General features: G+C 44.0%; 1 protein-coding gene across 1 annotated transcript; it reads left to right on the forward strand.

Moving 5' to 3' along the window:
• Window positions 1-1,849: 1,849 nt before the first annotated feature.
• Wdr82 (WD repeat domain 82) lies at window positions 1,850-22,369 on the forward strand. Its single transcript, XM_036192914.1, has 9 exons — window positions 1,850-2,345; window positions 7,446-7,543; window positions 11,817-11,883; window positions 15,199-15,298; window positions 15,762-15,878; window positions 16,201-16,356; window positions 16,788-16,857; window positions 17,826-17,968; window positions 19,818-22,369. The coding sequence occupies exons 1-9, from the start codon at window positions 2,185-2,187 to the stop codon at window positions 19,845-19,847; spliced, it is 942 nt and encodes a 313-aa protein (XP_036048807.1). The 5' UTR covers window positions 1,850-2,184; the 3' UTR covers window positions 19,848-22,369.
• The last annotated feature ends 1,889 nt before the right edge of the window (window positions 22,370-24,258 follow it).

Genomic DNA, 24,258 nt, shown 5'->3' on the forward strand with positions numbered 1-24,258 from the left:
CTAGGTATATTTGCTTCCCAACTGCTGATATAAAAGGACAGCTTTGCCCAGGAACAAGGAGGAGTCAATTTACCCTTAATGACTGTTTCTACCTGGAAGAGAACCACACAAATTTCTAGTCACAGAACAGTACCCCCAAAATATATGTAAAAAAAAAAAATCAATATGTTGACCAATTATATTTGTGGGACTATCAAGTAGATGGGCCACACAGCAAATCTGCAAAGTGGGGAAATAATAGATTTCAGGTATGATGTTACAGCCACCTTAGCTGTAGGGTTGATAAAGCTAAACTGAATGAGGCCTCTCAGGAAGTTTATTAATTAGGAGAATGTTACAAGTTAAAGTAGGGCTGGAGAGATGGCTCAGCCACTAAGAGCACTGGCTGCTCTTCCAGAGGTCCTGAGTTCAATTCCCAGCACCCACATGGCAGGATCTGCTCTCTTCTCACAAAAAGTTGTACATACAGACAGAGCACTCATATACATAAAATTAATAAATCTTTTTAAAAAGTCAAACTAAATGGCTACTAAAAGCAAGGCGGGTACTAAAGATGGCTCAGCAGGTAAAAGCATTTACACACAAATAGGGTTTTGTTTTGTTTTGTTTTGTTTTTCGAGACAGGGTTTCTCTATGTAGCTTTGTGTCTTTCCTGGATCTCGCTCAGTAGACCAGGCTGAACTCGAACTCAGAGATCCGCCTGGCTCTGCCTCCCGAGTGCTGGGATTAAAGGAGTGCGTCACCACTGCCTGGCTACAAATAGTTTTTAAAGAGGCCTAAAATAGTTCACGATCATTTGGCTCTTGGCTACACTTGATCTCCCCACCATTGTGATGTTCTCTAGTCAGTCAGTCCGAGGGATCTTGACTATAGATGTTCTTCAAAGAACTGCAGTTTACACAGCGGGTCCAGAACAGGGCAGCATATCTGACCTTGCCATCTCAAGCTTTCTTGGCAGACCGTATCGTCCCTTTTAGACTCAAAAGCAATCAGTGGGAATTGAGTGCCACAGTCTGTGGAAGATTTTTCTTGAATCAATCTGCAATTTGGGAAGTTGCCATCCATTCAGCTTGCACTCAAACCGGTTTTTTCCCCCCTCAAACCTCAGAACAAATTGTAGCCAGGAGCTCTGCTTTGTCAGGTGGGAACTTCAGTCCAGACTTACAATCTTGTCTTTTTCCCTTAGCCAACTTCTCTCTTGTTCCCTACATCCCTCTAAGGACGTGGGATTCTGCCTCTGGTTATTTCTAACTAGACTCCAATTTCTCTAGTTTCCATTTCGTGGTTTTTATTTTGCTAACCATTGCCCAGGTTATAAGGGCCTCTGGTCACACCTATGAGTGAAGTGTCTCACAGCCCTTCCTAAGGTTCCCCCACCCCCGCACTTAAGTTAGCTCTCTTCATGCGCTTTGACTCTAAAAGTTTTTAAAGAAAGCTCTGACGTTCTGGGCAGTGATTATAGTCTATACCAATAGAAAGAAAAAGGTCACCCACTTAAGATTTTACATGTTGCACTTTATTAAAATGGGGGCTTCCTGGGTTCGTGGTGTAGTGGTCAAGCCCCCCAGTGATGGGTTCACCTGAGTCACACCCACGAACAGGCCACCAGGGGTGATCTCCGCAAGTACCTGCCACCTCAGGGATACCCGAGGCTCCCTGGGGAGCACTCACAAAGGCAGTAGTCCCGAGGCGACCTCAAATTCCCGCCCTCAGGAAAGGCTGTAGACGCTCCACGCCCGCAGGCCTCCCCTTGCACACCCGTGCTCCCGGAACCCGGGCCGCGGAGATGCGAGTCCGCCCGCTGACGTCATCGCCCCGCCCCCTCAGCTCGCGCCTCCGTTCCCGCCCCGCCCCCTTTCCCGACGTTCGCCGCGGCCGAGGCTCCTCGCCCTCTGATTTTGCTTCTCCCTTCAAGATGGCGGAGACAATGAGCCGGCGCAGCGCCGGTTGGCCCTGAAGTGGCTCTGGGGAAGAACGGTCAGTGGGGTCCCGTCATCCCGACGAGAGAGCGTCGCTCGAGGAGGAGGACGCGGCGGCCCGACTGTCAGCCGCGCTCCCGGCAGCCGCCAGCGCGGCGCCCGCACCGCTGGGGTTGGCCCTGAGCAGCCCGCCCGCTCGCTCGCCTCTCGGCCCCGCCCCGGCCCTGCGCCGCCGCGGCTGCCTTCAGCCGCCGCCGCCGCCGCCATGAAGCTGACCGACAGCGTGCTGAGGAGCTTCCGCGTCGCCAAGGTGTTCCGCGAGAACTCGGACAAGATCAACTGCTTCGACTTCAGCCCCAATGGGGAGACGGTCATCTCCAGCAGCGACGATGACTCCATCGTGCTCTATGACTGCCAGGAGGGCAAGTGAGTGTGGCGGTGGCCGCGGGCCGGATCCCGAGCGCCTCCCTCCTTCCCTCTTGTCGCCGGTTCCCGACGGAGGCCCCCCCCAGCCTGTGGTGCACTCCAGCCTGCAGCGGTGCAGGAGATCTTTTCCTTTCTTTTTTACGACGGTCATGGCCGTAGTAATATTAGCGTTGTTATTTCATGTGTCTTTGGTCTCTGGCGAGCGCGCTTCTCCGTCTCTTGCCAAACCCCACCTTGACCTTGACCTTTAAACGCCGCGTCCGTGCCCCCGGCGGCCCGGCGGATAGCCCTTTCCACCCCTCTGACTGCCGGAAGGTGCGGGTCGCCTCTGAGCTCGGTGCAGAACCGTCAGAGCTGCTGTGCCCGTCGGCGGCGTCAGCTCTCTGCCCTCGCCGCGGTGACCTGGATTCAGCCCTGGCACCGCGCCCGTCCCTGCCCCTCCGCTTCCCGCGCGGCCTTTCTGCCGTCAAGCCCCGCGAGATGCCGTTGTTAGCTGTCAGGATTTATCGATTGTGCCAGTGCGAGCTTGCTGCCCTTCCGCTGTACGGATACCCACGCTTACAGTTAACTTGTTAAACAGCCTCCCGGAAACTTTTCTTTGCCAGACTCTTGCGAACTTGGCCGCCCCATTCTGGTCAGAATGCGAGCTCCCTTTAAAACAAAGAAAGAAAGCATTCTGGAACAATTTAGTGTTTCCTTTTGCATTACAAAAAAAAAAAAAAAAAGAGTTTACCCGGGTGTGGCGGCCCAGCCAGCAATCTCAGCATTTGGGCGACAAGGGCAGGCAGATTCTGAGTTCTGGACTTCATAAAGCGAAACTCCAAACAGTCAAAAACCCCGCCAGTGTATGGTTTGTTTGGATCTGGATCTGGTTGTGGGAGTTATATGTTAGTTGGAAAACTACTGTGATTGTGTATCTTAGCTGAGCAGAGCACTTTGCCTTTTTCATGGCCTAGATCCGGGGAGACATTGTCTGCCTGGCCTCACCCCTGTACGTCGAAATCTAGTTTAGGCTCAGTTTTATTTCTCGAGTCAACTTCAGCCACCTTTCCAAAGCAGATGTTTGATTTAATTTAATAGCTGCTGTTTTTGACATCATTTTGTCAAAGTTACCTATGGCTTTGAAGCCTTAGCTTTTCCTTTTGTTTATTTTTTCAAATAACAGACAGTTTTCCTTTGGAACTTGTCTCTGAGTTTATCTAAAGTAAGGCTGTGTTGTAGTCTGAGCTGCATATGATGTTTATCCTCACTGGGGTTAAAGTATTACATAACTGTCTCTGGACCTGCCTGCTGTATGTGGTAGAGTTCCATACAGTGGTGATCCTAGGGAAGAGAGAATTACCAGCTGGACAGATAGTTGTTTGAATTGATGTTCATTTTAGTGTATTGATTTTTTACCTGCTCTGCCCATTTGAGTTTGTTTGGAAGAGCTGGTAGGATTTAAAGTAGAGAACTAGAAGTAATTTGAAGTTGGTTTGCTTGAAATGTTTAGTGCAGTGCATACATAGATTAGAATCTTCCCTCCTAGAGCTGAAATGGAAATGCATATCCCTTATTCAAAGGAACAAAATGCTAAGACTATAAGACTGTTTATTGATGCATAAAATCTTTTTACATGACTACAGACTTAATAGAAAGTTACAGTGTTCCTAAGGACTTTTTTGAAGGAAAAAAAGAACATTCTGCGCCTGTAATTCCAACACTTGGGAGACTAGGGGTGGGAATATTGGAATGCAGCTTGGAACTACATAGTAAGACCCTGTTGCAAGAAAAGAAAATATACGAACTGGAGAGATGGTTAAGAGTATACTTGCTGCTCTTACAGTTCCCAGCACCAGCATGGAGCTTCACAACCATCTATAACTCTAGCTCCAGGGGATCTGACCCCTACTTCTGACTTCTGTGATGCCAGGAACATGTGTGATACACAGACATACTTACAATCAAACCCTTATACCATAAAAATAAAGTAAATAAGTCTTTAAAAACAAACAAACAAAAAACTTGTTTTAAAAAGAAAATATGTTTGGAAAAAAAGGATCCAGGAGCTGGAGAGATGGCTCACGTTAAGAGTACATGCTAATCTTGCAGAGAACCTGGTTCAGTGCCAGAACTGACTTGGAGGCTCACAACTACATTTAACTCCAGTTCCAGGGGACCTGATACTCTCTGGCTCCGTGGGCATTAGACATGCACAGGGTGCACATACATAGATGCAGGCAAAACACTCATACACATATAATCAGTAAATCTAATATATATTTTAGAAGAGCAGTCAAACCATCCCAACATTTGGAACTTAGTGTGTATCCATAGTGCTGGCTGGCTTCAAAAAACAATTCTGCCTGAGCCTTCCATGTGCTAGAATTACAAGTGTGAGCCAGCAATATTTGGCTTAAAAGAATTTTTTTTACATTTTTCTTTTTGTCAAAAGTAGTTTTTTTCCCACAACGTTTCTTTTTGTACATTTTTATTGTGTGAGCTTGCTGTACATGTATAAATCAGGACAGCTTGTAGGGTTTGGTGTTTTCCTTCCATCATGTGAGTCCTAGGGATTGACAGTTGCCTTTAGCCTCTAAACCATCTCATCAGCCCAAAAAGGATTTTTGTTTTGTTTGTTTTTGTCCACTTAAACATTATATTGCATTTCAGTCCTTGAGTTAATTAGGTGCGCACATACACACACACACACACACACACACACACACACACACACACTCTTAGTTTGCCTTAAGACAACAGTTTCATGTAACTCAGGCTACCCTCCAACTCTATCCAAGGCTGGCCTTAAAAACTCCTGATTCTTCTCCTTCGACCTTCCAAGAGCTTGATTATAGATGTGCACCACCCCCACCCCCACACTAGCTGGCTTTACTGTTATTTTCTTTGTTCATACTTTACCTCCAGAATCATAATTTTAAAGAAGGAGCTTGCCAAGATACTTGGAAAAACTGTGCTTAAAAAGACACGTGCAATGATAATACGTTAAGGCTCTTTCTGAGTAGAACTGAAATAAAGAAATAGGTTTCTTTCATTAGGAACAAATCTCAAGTGTTTTTTAGATTTAAGAAATACAGGCCATATCTTATTGGAACCAAGCTTTTTTTGTTTTGTTTTTTGAGATGGTTTCTCTGTGTAGCTTTGTGCCTTTCCTGGAACTGGCTTTGTAGACCAGGCTGGCCTTGAACTCAGAGATCCACTTTATCTTTTTTGTTTACTTGCAGTGTTGAAGTTAGAATCCAGGATCCCATGCATGCTAGGCAATCCTTTTGTGACTAAGCCAAATCCCTAGACCTGTTTTCTATTTTAGATGGGCTGAAATACTAGGATTCACTTTTACCACTGATAGATGCAAAGTTATCAACCTTTAGTGTAGGCACATGCTTAGCCTCACTTAATCATTAGTTACCAAGCACTGGCTGCAGAGCAGAACTCCAGAGGAGACTGGATCTGGTAATAGTTTATTTCACAAAAGGCAGACATATAGAAAGTGTAGTACAAGTTCAAGAACTTTTGTTTGGAATACGTGTCATGAAGCAGAAGGTCTCACCTTCACTGACTTTAACAATTAAAAATGCAAATTGATTCGTAGGCAGCCTGGATCATTTGATTGTTTAACTCACTGGTTCCAAAATAATTTTACATTGAGAAGGTAAGCATTATTTTGCATAAATTCAAACTCTGGGTGAACATTAGTACAGGAGTTTAATTTCTTTTTCCCTTTTGTTTTTGAGACCGGTCTCATTTTGTTGTTGAAACTAGCCTTGACTTTGTAGTGATCCTCCTTTCAAGTTCTGGCTGGAATTGGAGATGTGAACCACCATGTCTAGTTTAAAATTCTTCTAGACATAAATGTAAAACATCCTAAAGGTTTTCTTATTTTCTAACCTGGTTCATGTGGAGAATTCTAGCATTCAAATTTTTGTTTTGGCTATAGGTTTTTCTAAGATCATTTATTTATTTATTTATTTGTTTATTTATTTTATGATTGTGTGCTCTAATTGTCTGTATGCATTTATGCCAGAAGAGGGCATCAGATCCCCCTAAAGATGGTTGTGAACCGCCATGTGGTTGCTGGGAATTGAACTCGGGACCTCTGAAAGAGCTCATGCTCTTAACTGCTGAGCCATCTCTCCAGCCCCCTAAGATCCCTTTTATTTGATCATCAAGGTTTGCATTTAAGGGACTTTAAATAGTTTGGAACTTTGGTGTTGGAGATGTGTCTTCTGAAAGGTTTAGCCAGTACTTTTACCTCCAGATAAGAAGGTTGTACATCTTTAAGAGCGAGTTATATTAGGAACATAGCAGTGTTAACATCTGGTTTCAATTTTAATAGATCATTGCCTTTAAGAAAGTGCTTTCTCCTGGGTGGTGGTGGTGCATGCCTTTAGTCCCAGCACTTGGGAGGTAGAGGCAGCTGGATCTCTGTGAGTTCCAGGACATCCAAGGACTGTTACACAGAGAAACCCTGTCTCAAAAAAAACAAAAAGGAAAAGAAAGTGCTTTCTAAATGAATGGCTTAGGAGAAGTTACTGGCTTTCAGGTACTCTTGTATCGCTCTGTTGTAAGTCATGATTTGTGATATTTCCTGAACCTTTTTCTCAAAATAGTATTCTCAGAGTTTTTACATTTGAAGCCAGGTATGGTGGCCCACTCTTATAATTCTAGCACTGAAGAAGCGCAGGCAGGAGGACCATAAGTTCAAGGCCATCCTCAACCTAGTAACTTAGAGGCCAAGTGAGAACCTGCCTCAACTCTCCCACCCCCCTTCTTTTGAATGCAGTGTGGTAAAAGATTGAATTAATACTCTATATTTACTTTTACTTTCTAACCTGGGCCTTGTGTACACAAATGAACGACTATTCTTGAAGAGCTGTTACATTTGATTTTTATTTTCAAGAGATGGGTTTTGGGGGCTGGAGAGGTGGCTCAGTGGTTAAGAGTTCATACATACTACACTTGCAGAAGACCCGACTTGTATCTACTAATAATCCCTGCTCTTGCCATATCAAGTCAGGAGATGCTGTTTATATGCAGAGCTCCAGTGTTTGTGATGTTGGATTCTGATGGTTTTTGTTTTTTCCTTTGCTTGCTCATCAGACCAAAGAGAACCCTGTACAGTAAGAAGTATGGTGTGGACCTCATCAGATACACTCATGCAGCTAACACAGTCGTTTACAGCTCTAACAAAATAGACGGTAAGCAAGCCTTTTGAGGAGATCACGGGCGTGGTTCCTTTTAGACTTGACAGAATCTTCATGGGGATCTGTGCTGTGGTTATAGTTGGTTTAAATATTTTCCTATAATGTTGGCAGTGCTGGTTACATCATTAAAAGTGAAAGAATGCTGGAAGCAAGCCAAAGTACTTTGGAAGGACTTGGAACAGCGTTTGAAAAATGTCTATGTACAATGGAGAATAGGAAAAGAAAGTAACTAATTATGTTTATGATTTGCACTCCTTGAAACTTGAAAGAATACTTAGCAGAAATGAAGGGAGAAATACTTGACACAGCAATTAGTAAATTACTGGGCCTTTCCATTCAGAATATGTATGTGGCTTAAACCAGGTGTGACACCTTACCTCTGTGTTCTCAGCACTGAGGAGTCTAAGGCTGGAGGAATGGGAGTACCGGGCTAGCCTGGGCTGCAGAGTGAAACCTTATCTTCAGAAACTAAAAAGGCAGGTGGTTGGTATAAAGAAAACGTTTACATTTCTGACTAGGGAGAATAAGACAGAATTACGATATACTAAAGGCAGACTGGAAAGGAGACCAAGTGCATGAAAGTAAACAGTAGAAGCAGCCAGGTGGTGGCGCAGGCCTTTAATCCCAGCACCCGGGAGGGAGGCAGAGGGAGGCGGAGCTCCGTGAGTTTGAAGCCAGCCTGCGAACTAAGAGAGTCCCAGGACAGCGAGGACTGTTAGACAGAGAAACCTTGTCTTGTGGGGAAAAAAAATAGAAGTATCCCAGCACCCAAGTGGTTTGGACCCTATCTGGGCAGTTTAGCATTTGTAGCTAGACCCTGCCTTAAAAACAACAAACAAGGCCGGGCAGTGGGGGTGCACGCCTTTAATCCCAGCACTCGGGAGGCAGAGCCAGGAGGATCTCTGTGAGTTCGAGGCCAGCCTGGTCTACAGAGTGAGTTCCAGGAAAGGCGCAAAGCTACACAGAGAAACCCTGTCTCAAAAAACCAAAAAAGAAAGAAAAAGAAAACCCAAGGCTTACAAATGGTTCACTGTGCTAGCTTAGAGGCAGGTAGAAGAGTTTAGCTAGCTCTTCTATGGTATGTGTCATAAAGAATAGTGTGATGACCTTTGTGGTCTTTGATCCTAGGAATACTTTTTGTTTTGTTTTAAAGTAAAGAAATTTTTGTAGGAATTGAAACTTTCTTTTTAATAAGTAGTCTCTGCTTTTGACTGATTTCCTCTGGAATAAATTCCTAAATTGACAAACTGTCTCAGTGATTGAACTGTCACATGTTTGTTATTTTATCTTATTTTGGCCTTATTGGTACTGATTTACTGATTTGCTTTTTGCAGTAAGATTTCTTAGTATAGAGATAGTGTCACTGTAATTCACATTGCCCTTGATCACATGATGCTTCTGCCCAGTACCGAGATTATAGGTCTGTGCCACTGTGGTAGGCACAGTTAGATTTCTTTTTATTTATGTGTATGTGTGTATTTCTGGGTGGGTGGGTGCCAGTGCCCTTGGGCCAAAAGAGGGCATTAGGTCTGCTGGAGCCTGCCGGCAGTTGTGAGCCATGTGCTGTGAGTGCCAGGAACCACATTCAGGTCCTCTGGAAGAGCAACAAGCACTGTTAACCACTGAGCCGTCATCTCATCTAAGATTTATTTTTTGATCATGTATATATGTGTGTGGAAGTGGTATGTGCACATGTGAACGCAGGTGCCAAAGAGTCTAGAAGGTGGCAGATCCCAGAGCTAGAATTATAGGTTGTTATCAGCTGTCTGGCATGGGTACTGGGGAACTAAGCTCAAGCCCTCTGCAAGTACAGTATGTGCTCTTGATCACAGAATAGTATCTTCTGCCTCCCTCCCTATTTTGAGACAGGCTCTCCCTATGTATCCCTGGCTGGCCTGGTACTCTGTAGACCAGGTTGGCCTTAAACTTAAAGGAATCCTCCTCTGTGCTGGGACTAAAGGCAGGTACCACCATGCCCAGACATTCAGCAAAGATTACTTTAAATTGCTGTTTTAATCTATCTCAAAGCAAATGGGCAGAAGTCTTTCTTTAATGAGACTTCTCTACCTGAACTTGATTTTAGTACATATCTAATTTCTATTTTCCATGCCTGTTTCAGAAGTAGTTTTCTAAGTAGGCAATGCCATTGATGCTTTTGGATAAGGATAAATACTAGGATCCTGGGGCTATCCTAATAATTGGTGTATTTCTTGTTGGGCCGCTTTTCTGAGTAATTAATTAAACGATTCTCCAAACACGGTACAAGATGAGGCAAATGTGTGGCACTTGCAGCTTTGCTGCCAGGCCTCTGCTGTGGGGATGTTGCCTTCCTGCCTCGAGTGCGTCCTGCAGAGTTCCTCCAGTGCACCGTTCTCTTTTGCCTGATTCCAGGCTGAGGTAGTAGTTTGTACAGTTTGAGGGTCTATGATACCACCCGGTACAGGAGATAACTGTACAGGCCACTGCCTTGCCAGGAACAGCGCACCAGCTACCAAGTGGGGTGGAGAAGATGGCGAAGCTCTGCTCATCTCTGGGAGTCCAGGTAACGGGGAAGGGAATCTCTCTTTAGGGCAGGGGAGTAGTTCCTAGCACTAGAATAACCAGAAATGCTTATGGTTGTCCTTTGAGAGGCTGGAGTTGTTCAAATAAACCATGTAGAATTCTGTTACAGATTGTATGGAAAGGATTCCTTTTTTTTCCCTCTTAGGGTAAATGCACTTTCATTAGAGAGTATGTTGCTCACACCAGTAATCTCAGCATTTGGGAGGCTGAGGCTGGAGAATTGCTGCTAATTTTGAAGCTGGCCTGGGATATATAATAGGTTCCAAGCTAGCTTTGACTATAAAGTGAGACCCTGACACACAACACACACACACACACACACACACACACACACACACACACACACACACACACAAAACGAAAACAAAAAAACCCCACCTTTGTAAGCCACTTGATATTCTTTTTTTGTCTGTTTGTTTTATCTTTGTTTTTCAGGACAGGGTTTCTCTATGTAACAACCCTGGCTGTCCTGGAACTCACAGGGAGGGATCCTGCTGCCTCTGCCTCCCAAGTGCTAGGCTTAAAGGTGTGTGCCACCACACCTGGCTTGGACCTCTTATCTTCTGTTTGCCTTTTATCTTTCTCTACCTATTTTTTGTTGTTGTTGTTGTTTTGTTTTGTTTTGAGTGATGTTTTGGTTTGGTTTTTGAGACAGAGTTTCACTAAATGTTCCCCATGGTGGTCTCCAGTATGTTGAGATTACAGGTTATAGTCACCATGTCCAGCTTTTCTTCATCTTTTTAGGAGCATAGTAATTTCCTACTTTCTAGTTCTAGTAAGGGCCTCACCCATGCTAGGTAAGCACTATGCCCTGAGCTGCATACCCAGCCTCACTTCATTCTGCTGTCAACATAATCTTTTTATCGTTTTTTCTTTTCTTTTTATTTTATGTGTGTGAGTGGTTTGCTTGCATGTGTGTCTATGTATCATGTGTCTGGTGCCCAGGGAGGTTAGAAGAGGATGTCAGATCCCCTGGAATTGGAATTATAGACAGTTGTGGTCCACTATGTGGGTTCTGGGAATGGAAGCCAGGTGCTCTAAACCACTCTGCAGCCCTTATGGTTTGCTTTTCTAGATGGAATTCTTTCTTTCACCCCCCCCCCCTTTTTCTTTGACAGATCTGGCTGTGTAGTAGCACTGACTATTCTCAAACTCACTATGAAGCCCTCTAGTTTTCAGTCCTAATACTTAGTATAAGAGTTGTCATTTTGCAGATACTAAAATTAGTGTTTATAGCCAGTGATTTTTTTTTCCTTGCCAGAAAATACTTATGTAGGACAAGTTGAATTTTAAATTATGAAGAATCCAAAGATTGGTAGCAAAACTGTGGTTTTTTTTTTTTTTTTTTTTTTTTTAATGTAGTCTTTACTCTGAGTCCCCCCACCCCCACTCCAATGCTGCAGATTGAACTCTGAGATTCTCATACACTAGGCAAGCACATCACCATTGAATTGTCTATCTGGGCCCCGAAACAGTGATATTAAGTGTTGGTATAAATGCTATCAAATGAAAACTTGGCTTTTGAGTTGTATGAATCTATATGTGTACTCTTAAGTTGTTGAGAGAAGTTGTTTGCCTTTATCTGTCTGTAATTTGCTTGGGTGATAGAATACAGTGGGTTCTTAGGCCTTGTCTTTTCAGAAATGAAAATGCAGCGTGAATTCGATTAAATGGTGAAATGTCACCCCTGGTTTGTTTCTTACAGATACTATCCGTTACTTGTCGTTGCATGACAACAAATACATCAGATATTTTCCTGGACACAGCAAAAGGTAAGACTCGAGTATTACAGGGTTAGAGTTCCTTTATCTCAAGAGAAGGGAGAGGTCTTGTTAGTAGATCCAGCCTGCCTTGTGCTGTCCAGGATTTCTCTTCATCTTTCATCTTGTTGACTGATCTCAGTCAGCTCTTGGTTTACTGAGGTAATGGAAGCAGAAGATGGGTTTCAGAAATAACTACATAGTCTCTGTTAAAATTTAAATGAGGAGTCGGACATTGGTGGTGCACGCCTTTAATACCAGTACTCAGAAGGAAAGGCAGGGGGATCTCTCGAGTCTGAGGATTGACTGATCTACACAGAGAAACCCTGCCTTGAAAAAACAAAGGGGGGACATTTGTAAGTAGGAGCTTGGAGTATACTTTAGTGGCTGAGCACATGCTTAGCATGTGAGTGACTCTAGATTCAATTCTTCATACCCAAAATAAATAAATACAATTAATGAGGGGTTACACGTGGCTCAGTGCAAGAGCATGCTTTTGCCGTGTGTGTGTGTGTGTGTGTGTGTGTGTGTGTGTGTGTGTGTGTTTAAGAAACGTGAACTAAAGTTATGCTTTAAGATTAGACTTGGTATTTCTCAATTAGCTCTTAACAAAAGAACTGTTTGCATTTATGAGGCCTTTCACTACAAAGGCCAACATTGAATTAGTCTCTACATGAAAAATGTTCCTTATGATGTAAAAGGGGTTTTTGTTGTTGTTTGTTTTTTAAGCTATATTTATGTATCTTATGTATATGGGTGTTGTGTCTACATACATGTCTGCACACCAGAAGAGGGTAGCAGATCCATGGGTGGTTATGCACTGCTATGTGGGTGCTGGGAATTGAACCCAGGACCTCTGGAAGTGCAGCCAGTGTTCTTAACCACTGAGCCATCTCTCCATGGCACCATTTGTAGATGGACTTTTATTTTTGTCCTACCTGCCAGCTCCCAAATAGCTACACAGAGACTTTGTTCATCTACTTTTTGTCTCATGGCTTTATTACCTTTACCTATGCTGCTTCCTCTCTGTCTGTCTGGTGACTGTGCCTTTCTCCTTCCCAGCATTCTCTCTGCCCCCAAAGTCCTGCCTAGCTATTGACTGTTTAGCTTTTTATTTAACCAATCCAAGTGACACTTCTTCACAGTGTACAAAGAGATTATCCCACAACATTCCAGCCCCCCCCCCCTTTTTTTGGAAAAAGGTCTTACTATGTGGCCTTGGCTGTCCTAGAGCTCATTGTCTAGACCAGGCTGGCCTCAAACTCCTAGGGATCTGCCTGCCTCTGCCTCCCAAGTGCTGGGACCAAAGGCATGTCTATTAATATAGATGATACAGAGTGGTAGTATAGTGCCCTCACAGGTGTTACGTCACTTGCTGAGAGGTGTAAAAAGATATCTGTCTATTTACCCCAGAAAGCCAAAGAAATGATTCCACCCAAATCTTTGTGAATGAGTTTAATTCTGGTCGCCTATAGGAGCACGGGCAACTTAAATGGCAGCTATATTCTTCTCCCTCCTCTCCCAAGAAATGGTTAGCTCCTCTATGTCCTTGGAAGGGATCAGGGTCTTTCGAGAGTTCCACAATAGCAGGCACAGCTGCCCGGATGACAGGAGAGGTGGCTGAGAGCTGCTGGACTTGATGATGCACGCCTTTAATCTCAGCGCTCAGGAGGCAGAAGCAGGCAGATCTCTGTGAGTTCCAGGCCAGCCTGGCTGTGTACATAGCAAGCTCCAAGACTATAGAGAGAGACCCTATCTCAAAAAGAAAAAAAAAAATGTACTTCTGGATGAACATGGTGTGGTATGTACTTGTAATTCTAGTGCTGTGGAGGCTGAGGTAGGAGGATTGTTACAAATTGGAAGCCAGCTTTAGATACATAGTAAATTAAAGGTCAGCCTGGGGTACATATCATTAATACCCCGTCTCAAACTCCTCCCTCCAAAATAAATAAATAAATAATAGTTCAGTAAAGAAGTTGCGCTTACAAGTAGGTGGGCAGGGTATTTCTGTGCTGCTGAAGACAGGAAGTGTTGGTTACTGTGTAAGCCAAACATGGGCCAGCTTATTCACTTTTGCTCTAGTGTCTTGGCACCTTGTGAACTGGCAGGTAAGTTTCCCTAGTGCCAGGGGTTTGGTTCTTATGTTCCCTATACTTATCAGCACAGAGCCTTTTGTATCCACTTGGACCTGTGAACTTTTGAGCTAGACAGTGTGACAAAATTGCATGTCCATGTGCATTATGCTATCTGTTTTACTATGGCAGCCTGGGCTATATGAAACCCTATCTCAAAATAAGAAATACAATTTAGTGATTGTATGTATGTATGCATGTATGTATGTAGTTGGGCAATCACTGCTAGTATAATTCCAGAATATTTTCATCTCCCTAAGAGAAACTGTGTACCCATTAGCAGCCATTCATCTAAGTGATGTCTCTAGATTTGCCTATAAGTGGACATTTTGTATAAATGGTGTCAGATAACATATGTGTGTGTCTCCTTCCATGTAACATGATGTTTCCAAAGTTTATCCCTGTTGTCATATGAATTAGCACTTAGTTTCTTTTTGTTTTCAAATAATATTTTGTCATGTTATATGGCTAGTCCACATCTTGTTGATTTGTTAATTAGTGAGCATTTGGGTCATTCCCATTCATAATGCTACTATAAAAGCCTGAACATTTTGGTGTAGACATTTTCAGTTTGCTAAAGTATATATACCTAGGAATGGAATTTCTGAGTCACATAACTTTCCAGAAAAAAGTATGGTTTGTTTGGTTGGTTGGTTAATTTTGGCTTTTTTGTGGTGGGGTCAGAGGATCAGGCTTGGAATTCACTATATAGACTAGACTAGCACTGAACTCAGAGGTCCACTTGCCTCTCCCTACCTCCCTAGCACCACCACACCTGGCCTGAAAAGGTCTTTGGTAGAGCATCTGTACCATGTTTTCATCAGTGGTATATACAGTGTTCTAAGTCCCACTATGTTCCTCTTCACCATACTGAGCAATCTTAGGACAGCCGTTAGTGGTGTGAACTAATATCTCACCGTGCTTTTGATTTTCAGTAGAGTTTTGTTTTTAACACTAGCACTGTGCTGTATAGCTCCAGCCTGAGACCATGCATTTTTTATACGGAGGCTTTAGGTTGGTTTTTTTTTGTTTGTTTGTTTTTTTTTTTTAATTAGCTACTTTTGATTGCTTCAGATAAGTTTGTGTATGCTTCCTAAGAAAACAGGTATATGTAGGCAGGCAGAGTGGTTTAGGGTTCGCATCCAATTTTTGCTCATATTTTGCTTCAACTCCTATTTATCTTGATACATTGCAGGGTGGTGGCCTTGTCCATGTCACCTGTGGATGACACTTTCATTTCTGGGTCTCTTGATAAGACCATTCGACTCTGGGATCTCCGGTCTCCTAACTGCCAGGTAATGGTACCTCACAGTTACATTTTTGAGCATTTTCTGTGGAAAGCATTATCAGCTCTCCCTCTCAGTTAAGGGAGACAACAGTGGTTCCATTTTGGGATCCCAGAGTCTTATGTGGCAGCAAAACCTTTTACCAGTTGACTACTGCTTGGTAAGCAGATCTCCTACTCCAGAGCAGATTGCATTATGATGTGGCTTAGTGCTTGAAAAACTGCCTAGAACCTTTAGCCTCAAGGGGTTTGTTTCTCTTTGAATCTGTAATATTATATAGTTAAGGCTGATTGGAAATGCATCATATAGTTACATTTTACATTTTAGTCAGTTTTGTGTGTCTACTTTTAATGTTTTGTAGGTAGGCTGGATACAGTTCCTATTCCTTCCTTGTTTGCACTGGAAAAAAATCAATGATTGAGTGGTGGGCTCCTTCATTCATTCATTAACTCGTTGTTCTCTTCTTTCTTAGGGCCTCATGCATCTACAGGGCAAACCAGTTTGTTCCTTTGATCCAGAAGGGTTAATTTTTGCCGCAGGTGTCAACTCAGAAATGGTCAAACTTTATGACCTTCGTTCTTTTGATAAGGTAAATCTTTGAATCCTTGAGCTATATTAAGGCTGCAGAAATTTTAAGGGCAAGTTGGACGTTTGAGAACCCTTTCTAGGCCAGGCATAGTGGCACACATCTTCAATTCCAACACTACACTCCAAAGCAGATGCAGGTGAATTTCTGTGAGGCCAGCCTGGTCTCCATAGTGAGACCCTGTATAAAAAGACAGCCTTTCTGTGATGAGGAGCAAGTAGTGGGTAACAGAGTGGCAGAGAATCTAAATGGATAGAAAAGAAGTTCTAATAGAGGAAGTATTGATGTGTGTGGAGCCTAGGGACTGCTATTTTGTGTTTTGCAGGGACCATTTGCAACCTTTAAGATGCAGTATGATCGGACTTGTGAGTGGACAGGACTTAAGTTCAGCAATGATGGCAAACTCATACTCATCTCCACCAACGGCAGCTTCATCCGTCTTATTGATGCTTTCAAGGGTGTGGTGATGCACACATTTGGGGTGAGCTGGCAGCTTTGAATAATGGCTGTTTCCTTGCTCGTAAGACCTGGGTTGGGAATGCTGTTAGCTGGATTGTGGAGATCAGCAGTTATCCTTGACTCAGTGATGGGGCATGGACCTATGTTTTCTTCCTGCACATGAACTTTACCTCCTTTGTATTGCAGTCACTCACCTCTTACAAATGACATACGTTTGCTTTTCATTTGGTCTTGGTAACACTGCACATTCAAAGACCTTTAGTGGAAAGGGGCTTGTGTGTTGGGATGGGTATTTCTTTTTTTTTTTTTCCCCAGAACTGAGGCTTGAACCCAGGGCCTTGCGCTTGCTAGGCAGGCACTCTACCACTGAGTTAAACCCCCAACCCCGGGATGGTATTTCTATGCAATTGTTTCTATTACTGGCCCTATAATGAGAACCATTCTTTGTTTCAGGGTTATGCTAACAGCAAAGCTGTTACACTCGAAGCTTCATTTACTCCAGATTCACAGTTTATTATGATTGGTGAGCTGTTTTCATTTTCCTTGTTACTTCTCTGGTACTGTGCATTTGTTTATGTTATCAAGCAAAGTAACTGAAATGCTGTTCAATATATGCTTTCAGATTTCTGTATAGCACCTCCAGACTTCATAGTTCCCTTTACTGTGTACATAAGCGTACATGAAGTGCCATGTGGGTGGAGGTCAGAGAACATCTTTGGGGCATCAGTTTTCTCCTTCCATCATTTGAGTTCCATTGGTCAGACTCATGTGGCCAGACTTCCTGGCAGTCCACCTTTACCTTCTGAGCCATCTCTCTGGCTTTGTTTGCTCATTTTTCTTGTTTTTCCGATAGTCTTGTTTATATATATATAACCCTTCTGACCATGAAGTTGCTATGTAGTCAGGGATTACTTTGGATTTCTGATTCTCCCAAGTGCTAGGATTGCAGGAGTGTGCCATCACACTGGCAGGGTTCTTTATGGAACTGGCAATGTGCTGGGTTTCCCTTCGTGAGCTTTAGAATTAGGCTCTTAAAAAGCATTTCTGTATTGTGTTGATAGCTTGGTGTAACCTTCAGTAGTCTCGGTATCCAGATGTTGGCAGGCTAATGATATTAGCTCCCTTTCTGGATGGGAAATGTAAAGGTATGAGGGGGAAATGACTTAGGAATAGTGAAGCACTCCTGCACATCATTCTAATTGCCGGCACTTGGGTGCTGTTACTGGAAGGCAGAAGTATGAAAGTTAGAAGTTTGAGGCTGACTTGGGCGTCATAGAGAATTCAGAATAATCTGGATTATATAACAAAAATAAGTCCCTGAAGAGAAGGAAACAATTAGATCAAGATCAATTCCCAGTGTCCTTCCTCCATTGTGCTCTTAGTTTCTGCTGAGTGATGTGTCCTGAAACTTTTTCTAGATCTCAATCTGTCTTTTTCTCACCTGTCTTTATTTGCCTCTTGAAGTGTTACTGTCTTAATCATTCTGTTTAGGTTCAGAAGATGGCAAGATTCATGTCTGGAATGGAGAGAGTGGTATAAAAGTAGCTGTATTGGATGGCAAACACACGGGTCCCATTACCTGTTTGCAGTTCAACCCCAAGTTCATGACCTTTGCCAGCGCCTGTTCCAACATGGTATGTGAAGAGTGAGAGATATTTTCTATTAGGATCCTCTTGATTTGGGGTGTTGGGTGCCTCGGACAGCAAACTGTGTTCTATCCACATAGTACAAGTTCATGTTTCAGAAGTGGTGACTTCCCTGTTACATACCCACATCATGAGATACCTGACGAGGCTGGCTGCATTTTTTACTTTTGTTCCTCTTCCAGTAAGATAGGATCATCCATGCTTTCTGAAGAGGTTTGCAGAGCAGTTTTTGCTCTGGTGCGAGGTTTTTTAGGCCCAAGCTACTTAGGTTCTTTTGACATTAATTTTACGCCTTAAAATATTCTGACCAACCTTTTATAGGTGCATTCTTTCAGAAGTTTTGAATGTTGTTTTGGTTTGGCTTTTGGAAATAAGGCCTCTCTCTAGCCCAGGCTGACCATGTACTCCAGTTAATCTCCCTGCCTTACAGCCTCCTGAAGGCTGAGATGAGAAGTGTGAGCCACCATGCCTCCATTCTTTTCCATTGAATTCCTCAAAAATTCTTCTAGTGGTCTGAAACTATCCATTTATGCACTTCCTTTGTTTTTATTACTTTTTTGTATATTTTATTTATTCCAGGAGGGGGTCTCTGGGTAGACCTAGCTGTCCTAGAACTCTTTGTAGACGAGGCAGCCTTGAACTCAGAGATCCACCTGCCTCTGCCTCCCAGGAGCTGGGACTAAAACTATGCATCACCATACCTAACTTCATTTTGTTTTTATTTTGTGTTTTCTTGAACATGTGCCATGACGCGTGTAGAGGTCAAAGGATGACTTGTGGAAACTGGTTCTCTCCTTCCACCCCAGACATGTTAATCTTAGCACTTGGAAGGTAGAGGCAGGAGAACCAGGAGTTCAATCCAGCCTGGGTTATATGAAACCCTGTCTCAAATACAAACAAATTAAAAACAAGGAAAGAGTTCTGAGGAGATAGAAACACTTATTGTTAAGCCTGACAACCTGAGTTTTATCTCTGGAACTCATAAGAAAATTAACTCTCAAAAGTTGATTTCTGTACAATGATGTACACACACACACACACACACACATGCACACACGCACGTGTAAATTTAGAAAACAGAATTAACTGGAGATGGGAGATAGGTGACCCTTTGTCTCTAGTTTCCCTGAAGTCTGTTATCTTCCAGTAGGAACTTGGATGAGGTGTTTTGCTCCTGACTTTATCCAGAGCCTAGTACCCCCTCTTCCTCTGGTGTTGAGGCTTGAGCCTGGGGCCTTTACTACTGAGCTGCACCTCTAGCCCACTTCTTGTCTTTAGGAACCAAGAAGATAGAGTCAGAAGAAGTGCAGCAGTGGCTGGGAACAGACTTAGAGCACATGCCTGGCATGGATGAGGCCCTGGCTTCAGTCCTCCAGGACTGGAGGGCCAGAAGGAAACTAAGCTGGATGTGTTGGCATCCACCTGTAATCTAAACATTTGGATGGTAGAGGCCTGAAGGTCAGTTCAGGGTCATCTTTGGTTACATAGTGAGTTTGAAATCATGTAAAACCAAAAAGCCACTTGACCCTCAAAGGCAGCAAAACCATCTCATCCAAACCTTCTTCTCAGATTCAGGAAGGAAAGGGTATGATTGAGGCCACCTTGAGATTAGCTGTGAGGCCAGGTTACCCACAGGAGTGAATGTTGGAAATAAACACAACTTTCAGTGTTTCTGGCTCAGTAGAAACAATGGTTTGGTCAGGAGTAAGGGCCTCCAGACTGTAATTCCTTCATCATTGGGGTTGGGCTCCTTGATGCTGCGAGGTGGGGAAGAACAACCTTCCATTGTAAGAAGAAGCCTGGCTTTTTAAAAAGCTGATTTGTGTTCTCCTTCCAGGCCTTCTGGTTGCCCACCATTGATGACTGATCCTGACACTGCTCGGCTATGTGTACAGTGAGGGCGTCCAACAGGAAAAGTCAGAGGTGACTGAGATGACAGTGGGATTGACTGGATCATTTGACTGGACTGGAGAACATCTTTCCACATGGCCTTCCCAGGGATGTGCTGTCCATCTGCTCTGAAGAATCCCTTTGCTGAGCGCCTTCCAAAGGACTCTTGGTGCTGCAGATTCAGTTGGCTCTCAGCCTTTCCAGCTCTCAGTGCACCAAGCTCTTCAGAGGGTGACTATTTAGGATTAGGTTACAGTGGGGCCCTTGAGCCTCAATTTTGAATATATATATTTGCTGCTGAAGAGCCAGTGACGTCACCAGTTTCTGCACATCCTTCTCCCACCCCAGAAATGCATGGGAAGCCACATGGTTTTGAGATGCTAGGGCAGCTCAGCACCTCTTGCCCTCACCCTGCATGTCTTGTTACTGGGTCTCCCTGTGTAATTGTGGCATTATTCCACAACCATCATGTTTCTTAGGTGCCAAACATTTACAAAAATAAGTCTTCATATATACCTTGGGGTCAAAGAAAGGGACAAATAGAGAAGGACCTTGTTTGTCAGGAGGCTTTACAGTATTCCTGTGTAGGTGGGTGGGGCAGGTCTTGGGCTTGGATGTTGGCTAGCAAAAGGCCCAAGCCTCTGAAAGGGAGGGAAGGGAGTAGCAGGTAAATTCTGAGAGCTGAAAGGTTTAACAGCCTGGTGCAATTTCCCCCATCAAGACAGTCCCACAGTCTTTGTGGGGATCCTACCGAGCTTGGCTTGTACAAAAAGCAAGGTAGTAGTTTATTTTTGTACCTGAGTCACATCACGTTTTCCTGAGGGCCAGTATTGTGGAATGAGTCTGAGTTGTTTACACTGATGCCTTCCTTCCCTGCCCACCGCGAATTGTGTACATAGTCAGCAGATGACACCCCTCTTCCCCAGCTCCTACCCAAGAGCTGGCTCTAGGCCTGTGTTATATGTTCTATTTAGCCTTTTTATATATGACCCTTGATCTGTTTGTATTTGAGCACAGTGTGTGTGTCCAATTAAATACTCTCTCACTCATCTAGTTGATCAAGAGTTGAGCAGGAGAGGGAACCCTGCAGCTGAGAAAGACTCTTTGTGGGTAGTGTTTGCCACAAGTGTTAGTCTTCTCTGTTAACTTCGGGAGACAACGTGAAGCAGAGCTTCTAGTGTTTGCTGTTTTCATGGCAGCTAAGTAAGAGCCTTGGGATAACTCCCTTGTGCTCTTTAAGCCACACTTTGGGGCCCTCTCTACAGTATTAGAATCTTTTTTTGCCTGATTATGCTCTGTCTGCACCTGTATATGTGTGACAGTCACTTCTGCATGGCTTCTTTGCCTGGCTTGTGGCATTTGGGGACAGGGTGCTAAACCAGTGTTTTTAGTTTGTCAGGACTCCTCACCTGTTGCGTCAGCATCATTGCCCTTTTCTTGCTTTCTCCTGAGAGAAGGCTAGGACCAGACTGACAAGAGCTGCAGCTGGCCTTTTCTTCCCAGTACGGCCACCTCAGAGGAGAACAGATGATAGTCAGACATTTATATAAGCGAGCAGTACCCCTGCAGCTCCAGAAATCAAGACCCATCAGGCTGATTTGTCCATGAGTACCCAGCTGCGAGGGTGTCGGTCAGGCCATCACTGCTTCTGTTTAAGAGCAGGCACGGACTTCGAACTGCTAACGCTATGTTTTAAGCAATTACTTTTTGACTTGTTATTCCAACTGAAAAGGTGGCCACCTTCACTGAAGTCTCGTAAGTGTTGCTGAGCAGTCCTGCCTTCCCAGAATGGACAAACTATAGGAGCCAGGTGATTGGAAATGTTACTGCCTACCTTCAGGATCTAAGAGTCCCTGTTTGGAGGAACTGTTGGGAGCAAAGGTCTGTAACTATGGATTAGTAAGGCTGCATAACCTGAAAGTAGAGCGGCTTGCCTGGTCACAGAGAAGTGAGTTCATGAGTGTCCAAAGCTGAGGCAGCATGTGCTTGGAAAACACACTGCCTCACAGCCTCTGCTGGGCCCTGTGGCAGCAGAGCTGAGTTCTGAATTGGGAGGGAAAGGTTCAGCTGGAACTTAGGATTCTGTATGTGGTCACAGGGTAAGCAAGAGGGAGAAAGCAATGGCAGTCTGGGGGTGTGTTCCTGGGATGTATCACTGTACTCTGAATGTCAGCCACAGCCACTGCTCTGTGTGGCAGAGGACACCACACTGTTCAACCACCAGCCACTGGGGTTTTTTAATGAATTATTCCCCATTGTAACTGACAACTACTGCTTATGAAGGAAAATTGGGGGATTTTTAAGAACCAATTTGCCACCCAAATGGTACCACTGTTAATTTTGATGTTAAATGTTCCTCTAGATATCTCTGTGCATAGACTTTGGTGTGTTTACATAGTTGTTACCCTACTGTACATACAATTTTATGTCCCTTTTGTACTTAACATAAACTTTTTTTTTTTTTGCCATGTTACCAGTCTTAAACAGAATTTTATGGCTTACAGTCTCTTCCATTGAGTTTCTGTGACATTATTTACCTGCTTCACTTCAGAAGAGATGTGTTGTTCCAATATTCTGGCTCAGGTGGAGCTGCCTGCAATGTTGTGAATTGTTGGGCTTCTTTCAGGCCTGTGGGCAACAGGAACCCCCTGGGCCCATCCTTTAACCCCAGACTCCAATTAAATTACCACGGGGCTAGTAATGAGTTACTGGAGAAGGTGAGCCTGACTTCAAAGGTGAACCCATTCTTCAAAGACCTCCTCACTGTCTGCCTTTTGCTGTTTACCTCAAACTTTGACAAAGTTGGCATCCTAGGGCCCTAGGATCCTAGCTGTCTGCCTGGTGAGCCACCTGCTTGGCATATGCATTGGGAATTGTTGCCACTCTGGGCCCTGCTTTATGCTTCCCTGACTGAATCAGAATAGGTAAAAATCTTGGCCTGCCACTTCAGAAGAAAATGGCTTGGTTTAGCTGACTAGGCTTTCCTGCTTGGTCTACTCTAAGAGATCCCTCAAAGCCTGGTGCGAGTATACAGCAAGATGGATCAGCAGCTGAAAGTTCTTGCCACACAAGCATGACAACCTGAGTCCAGTCCCCAGAACCCATGGTGGAAGGAAAAAACCCACTTCCTGAAAGTTGTCCTTAGATTTCCATACATGCCACAAAAGTCACAAATGTAATAAAAGCCTGCTGCAGCTACTACAACATGCTCGCAATAGAGAGACCTGGTATGCCCACTCCCTCAGTGTGTGAACAAGAGGAACAGGCAGTAGGTGTGGGGGCGAGCTTGCTCAGCAGTTGGTATGGGCAAGAGGCAGGCACAGGATGTTGTCTGCACTTTGCCGAGAGGATGTGGAGGGATGTGCTGAAGAAAGAGGAAGCCAAATTCAGCAGCTTTAGACAGTGACACTAGCATCTGCCAGCTGATGCTGGTGGTCTATGTGTTACACAGGAAATGGGAAGTACCAATGTGTTCAGTCCTGTCTTCCCTGGGTAGCATACAGGAAATGAATCTAAGATGAGGAAATGGGGTCTGAGCATCCCAGGTGAGTTAACTATGCAAGCTTTTTAGCTGCATTCCAGAGCTGTGTGTTGCCTGAAGTCCCCTTGATGGTAATACTAGGAGTGAGTCAGGTAAAGCTCATGTGATGAATACTGTATTTCAACAGATACTTCAGAACCTCAGTAAGTTCTAGATGGTGACAGAGGTTTTGGTTTAGTTTTTCAAGACAGGGTTTCTCTGTACAGCCCTGGCTGTCCTGGAATTTACTCTAGACCAGGCTGGCCTTAAATTCCCAGAGATCCTCCTCCTGAGCACTGGGATTAAAGGCATGCGCCGCCCCCACTACCTCTGGCCTAGGCTGGCAAGTCTTAAGGGGAAGATGAAAAGTGAAGTTTCATAAAGCCCTTACTAACTCAAAATGTAAAGCACCAGGTCACTCAGAAGTAAGTGATGAGTCTGGTAGTGATCTACACCTGTTATCTCAGTATTTAGACTGAGGCCGACTCAGGCTATGGAAGTTTCAGACTAGCCTGGCCTACACAGCAAGAAACCTACCACTCTAGAGGCAGAAACAAAGGGATCACAAAGTTGAGGCCACAATACAGTTTCAGAACTGACAAGGCTACATAGTGAAACTCTTGCAAAACAATTTTAGAAAGTGGAAAGGCAGCCCTTATGGTACCTACAGTCCAGAGTTCGCAGGTATTAAATGTCTTCTCATTCCCTGGCAACAATGAGGGGGCTGAGCATGGGAACCAGCCCTGATTATATGCAAGCTTCCATAGTGAAACTAAAAGGAATCTACAGAAAGGCCACAAGAAACGGCAGTGTGTCGACCAAGCTGTGAGCAACTCACAATTCACAAGGGCTCTTTTATAGGCAAGCA

The sequence above is a fragment of the Onychomys torridus genome, chromosome 7, assembly GCF_903995425.1.
Source record: "Onychomys torridus chromosome 7, mOncTor1.1, whole genome shotgun sequence".
In the NCBI taxonomy this organism is placed as follows: domain Eukaryota; kingdom Metazoa; phylum Chordata; class Mammalia; order Rodentia; family Cricetidae; genus Onychomys; species Onychomys torridus.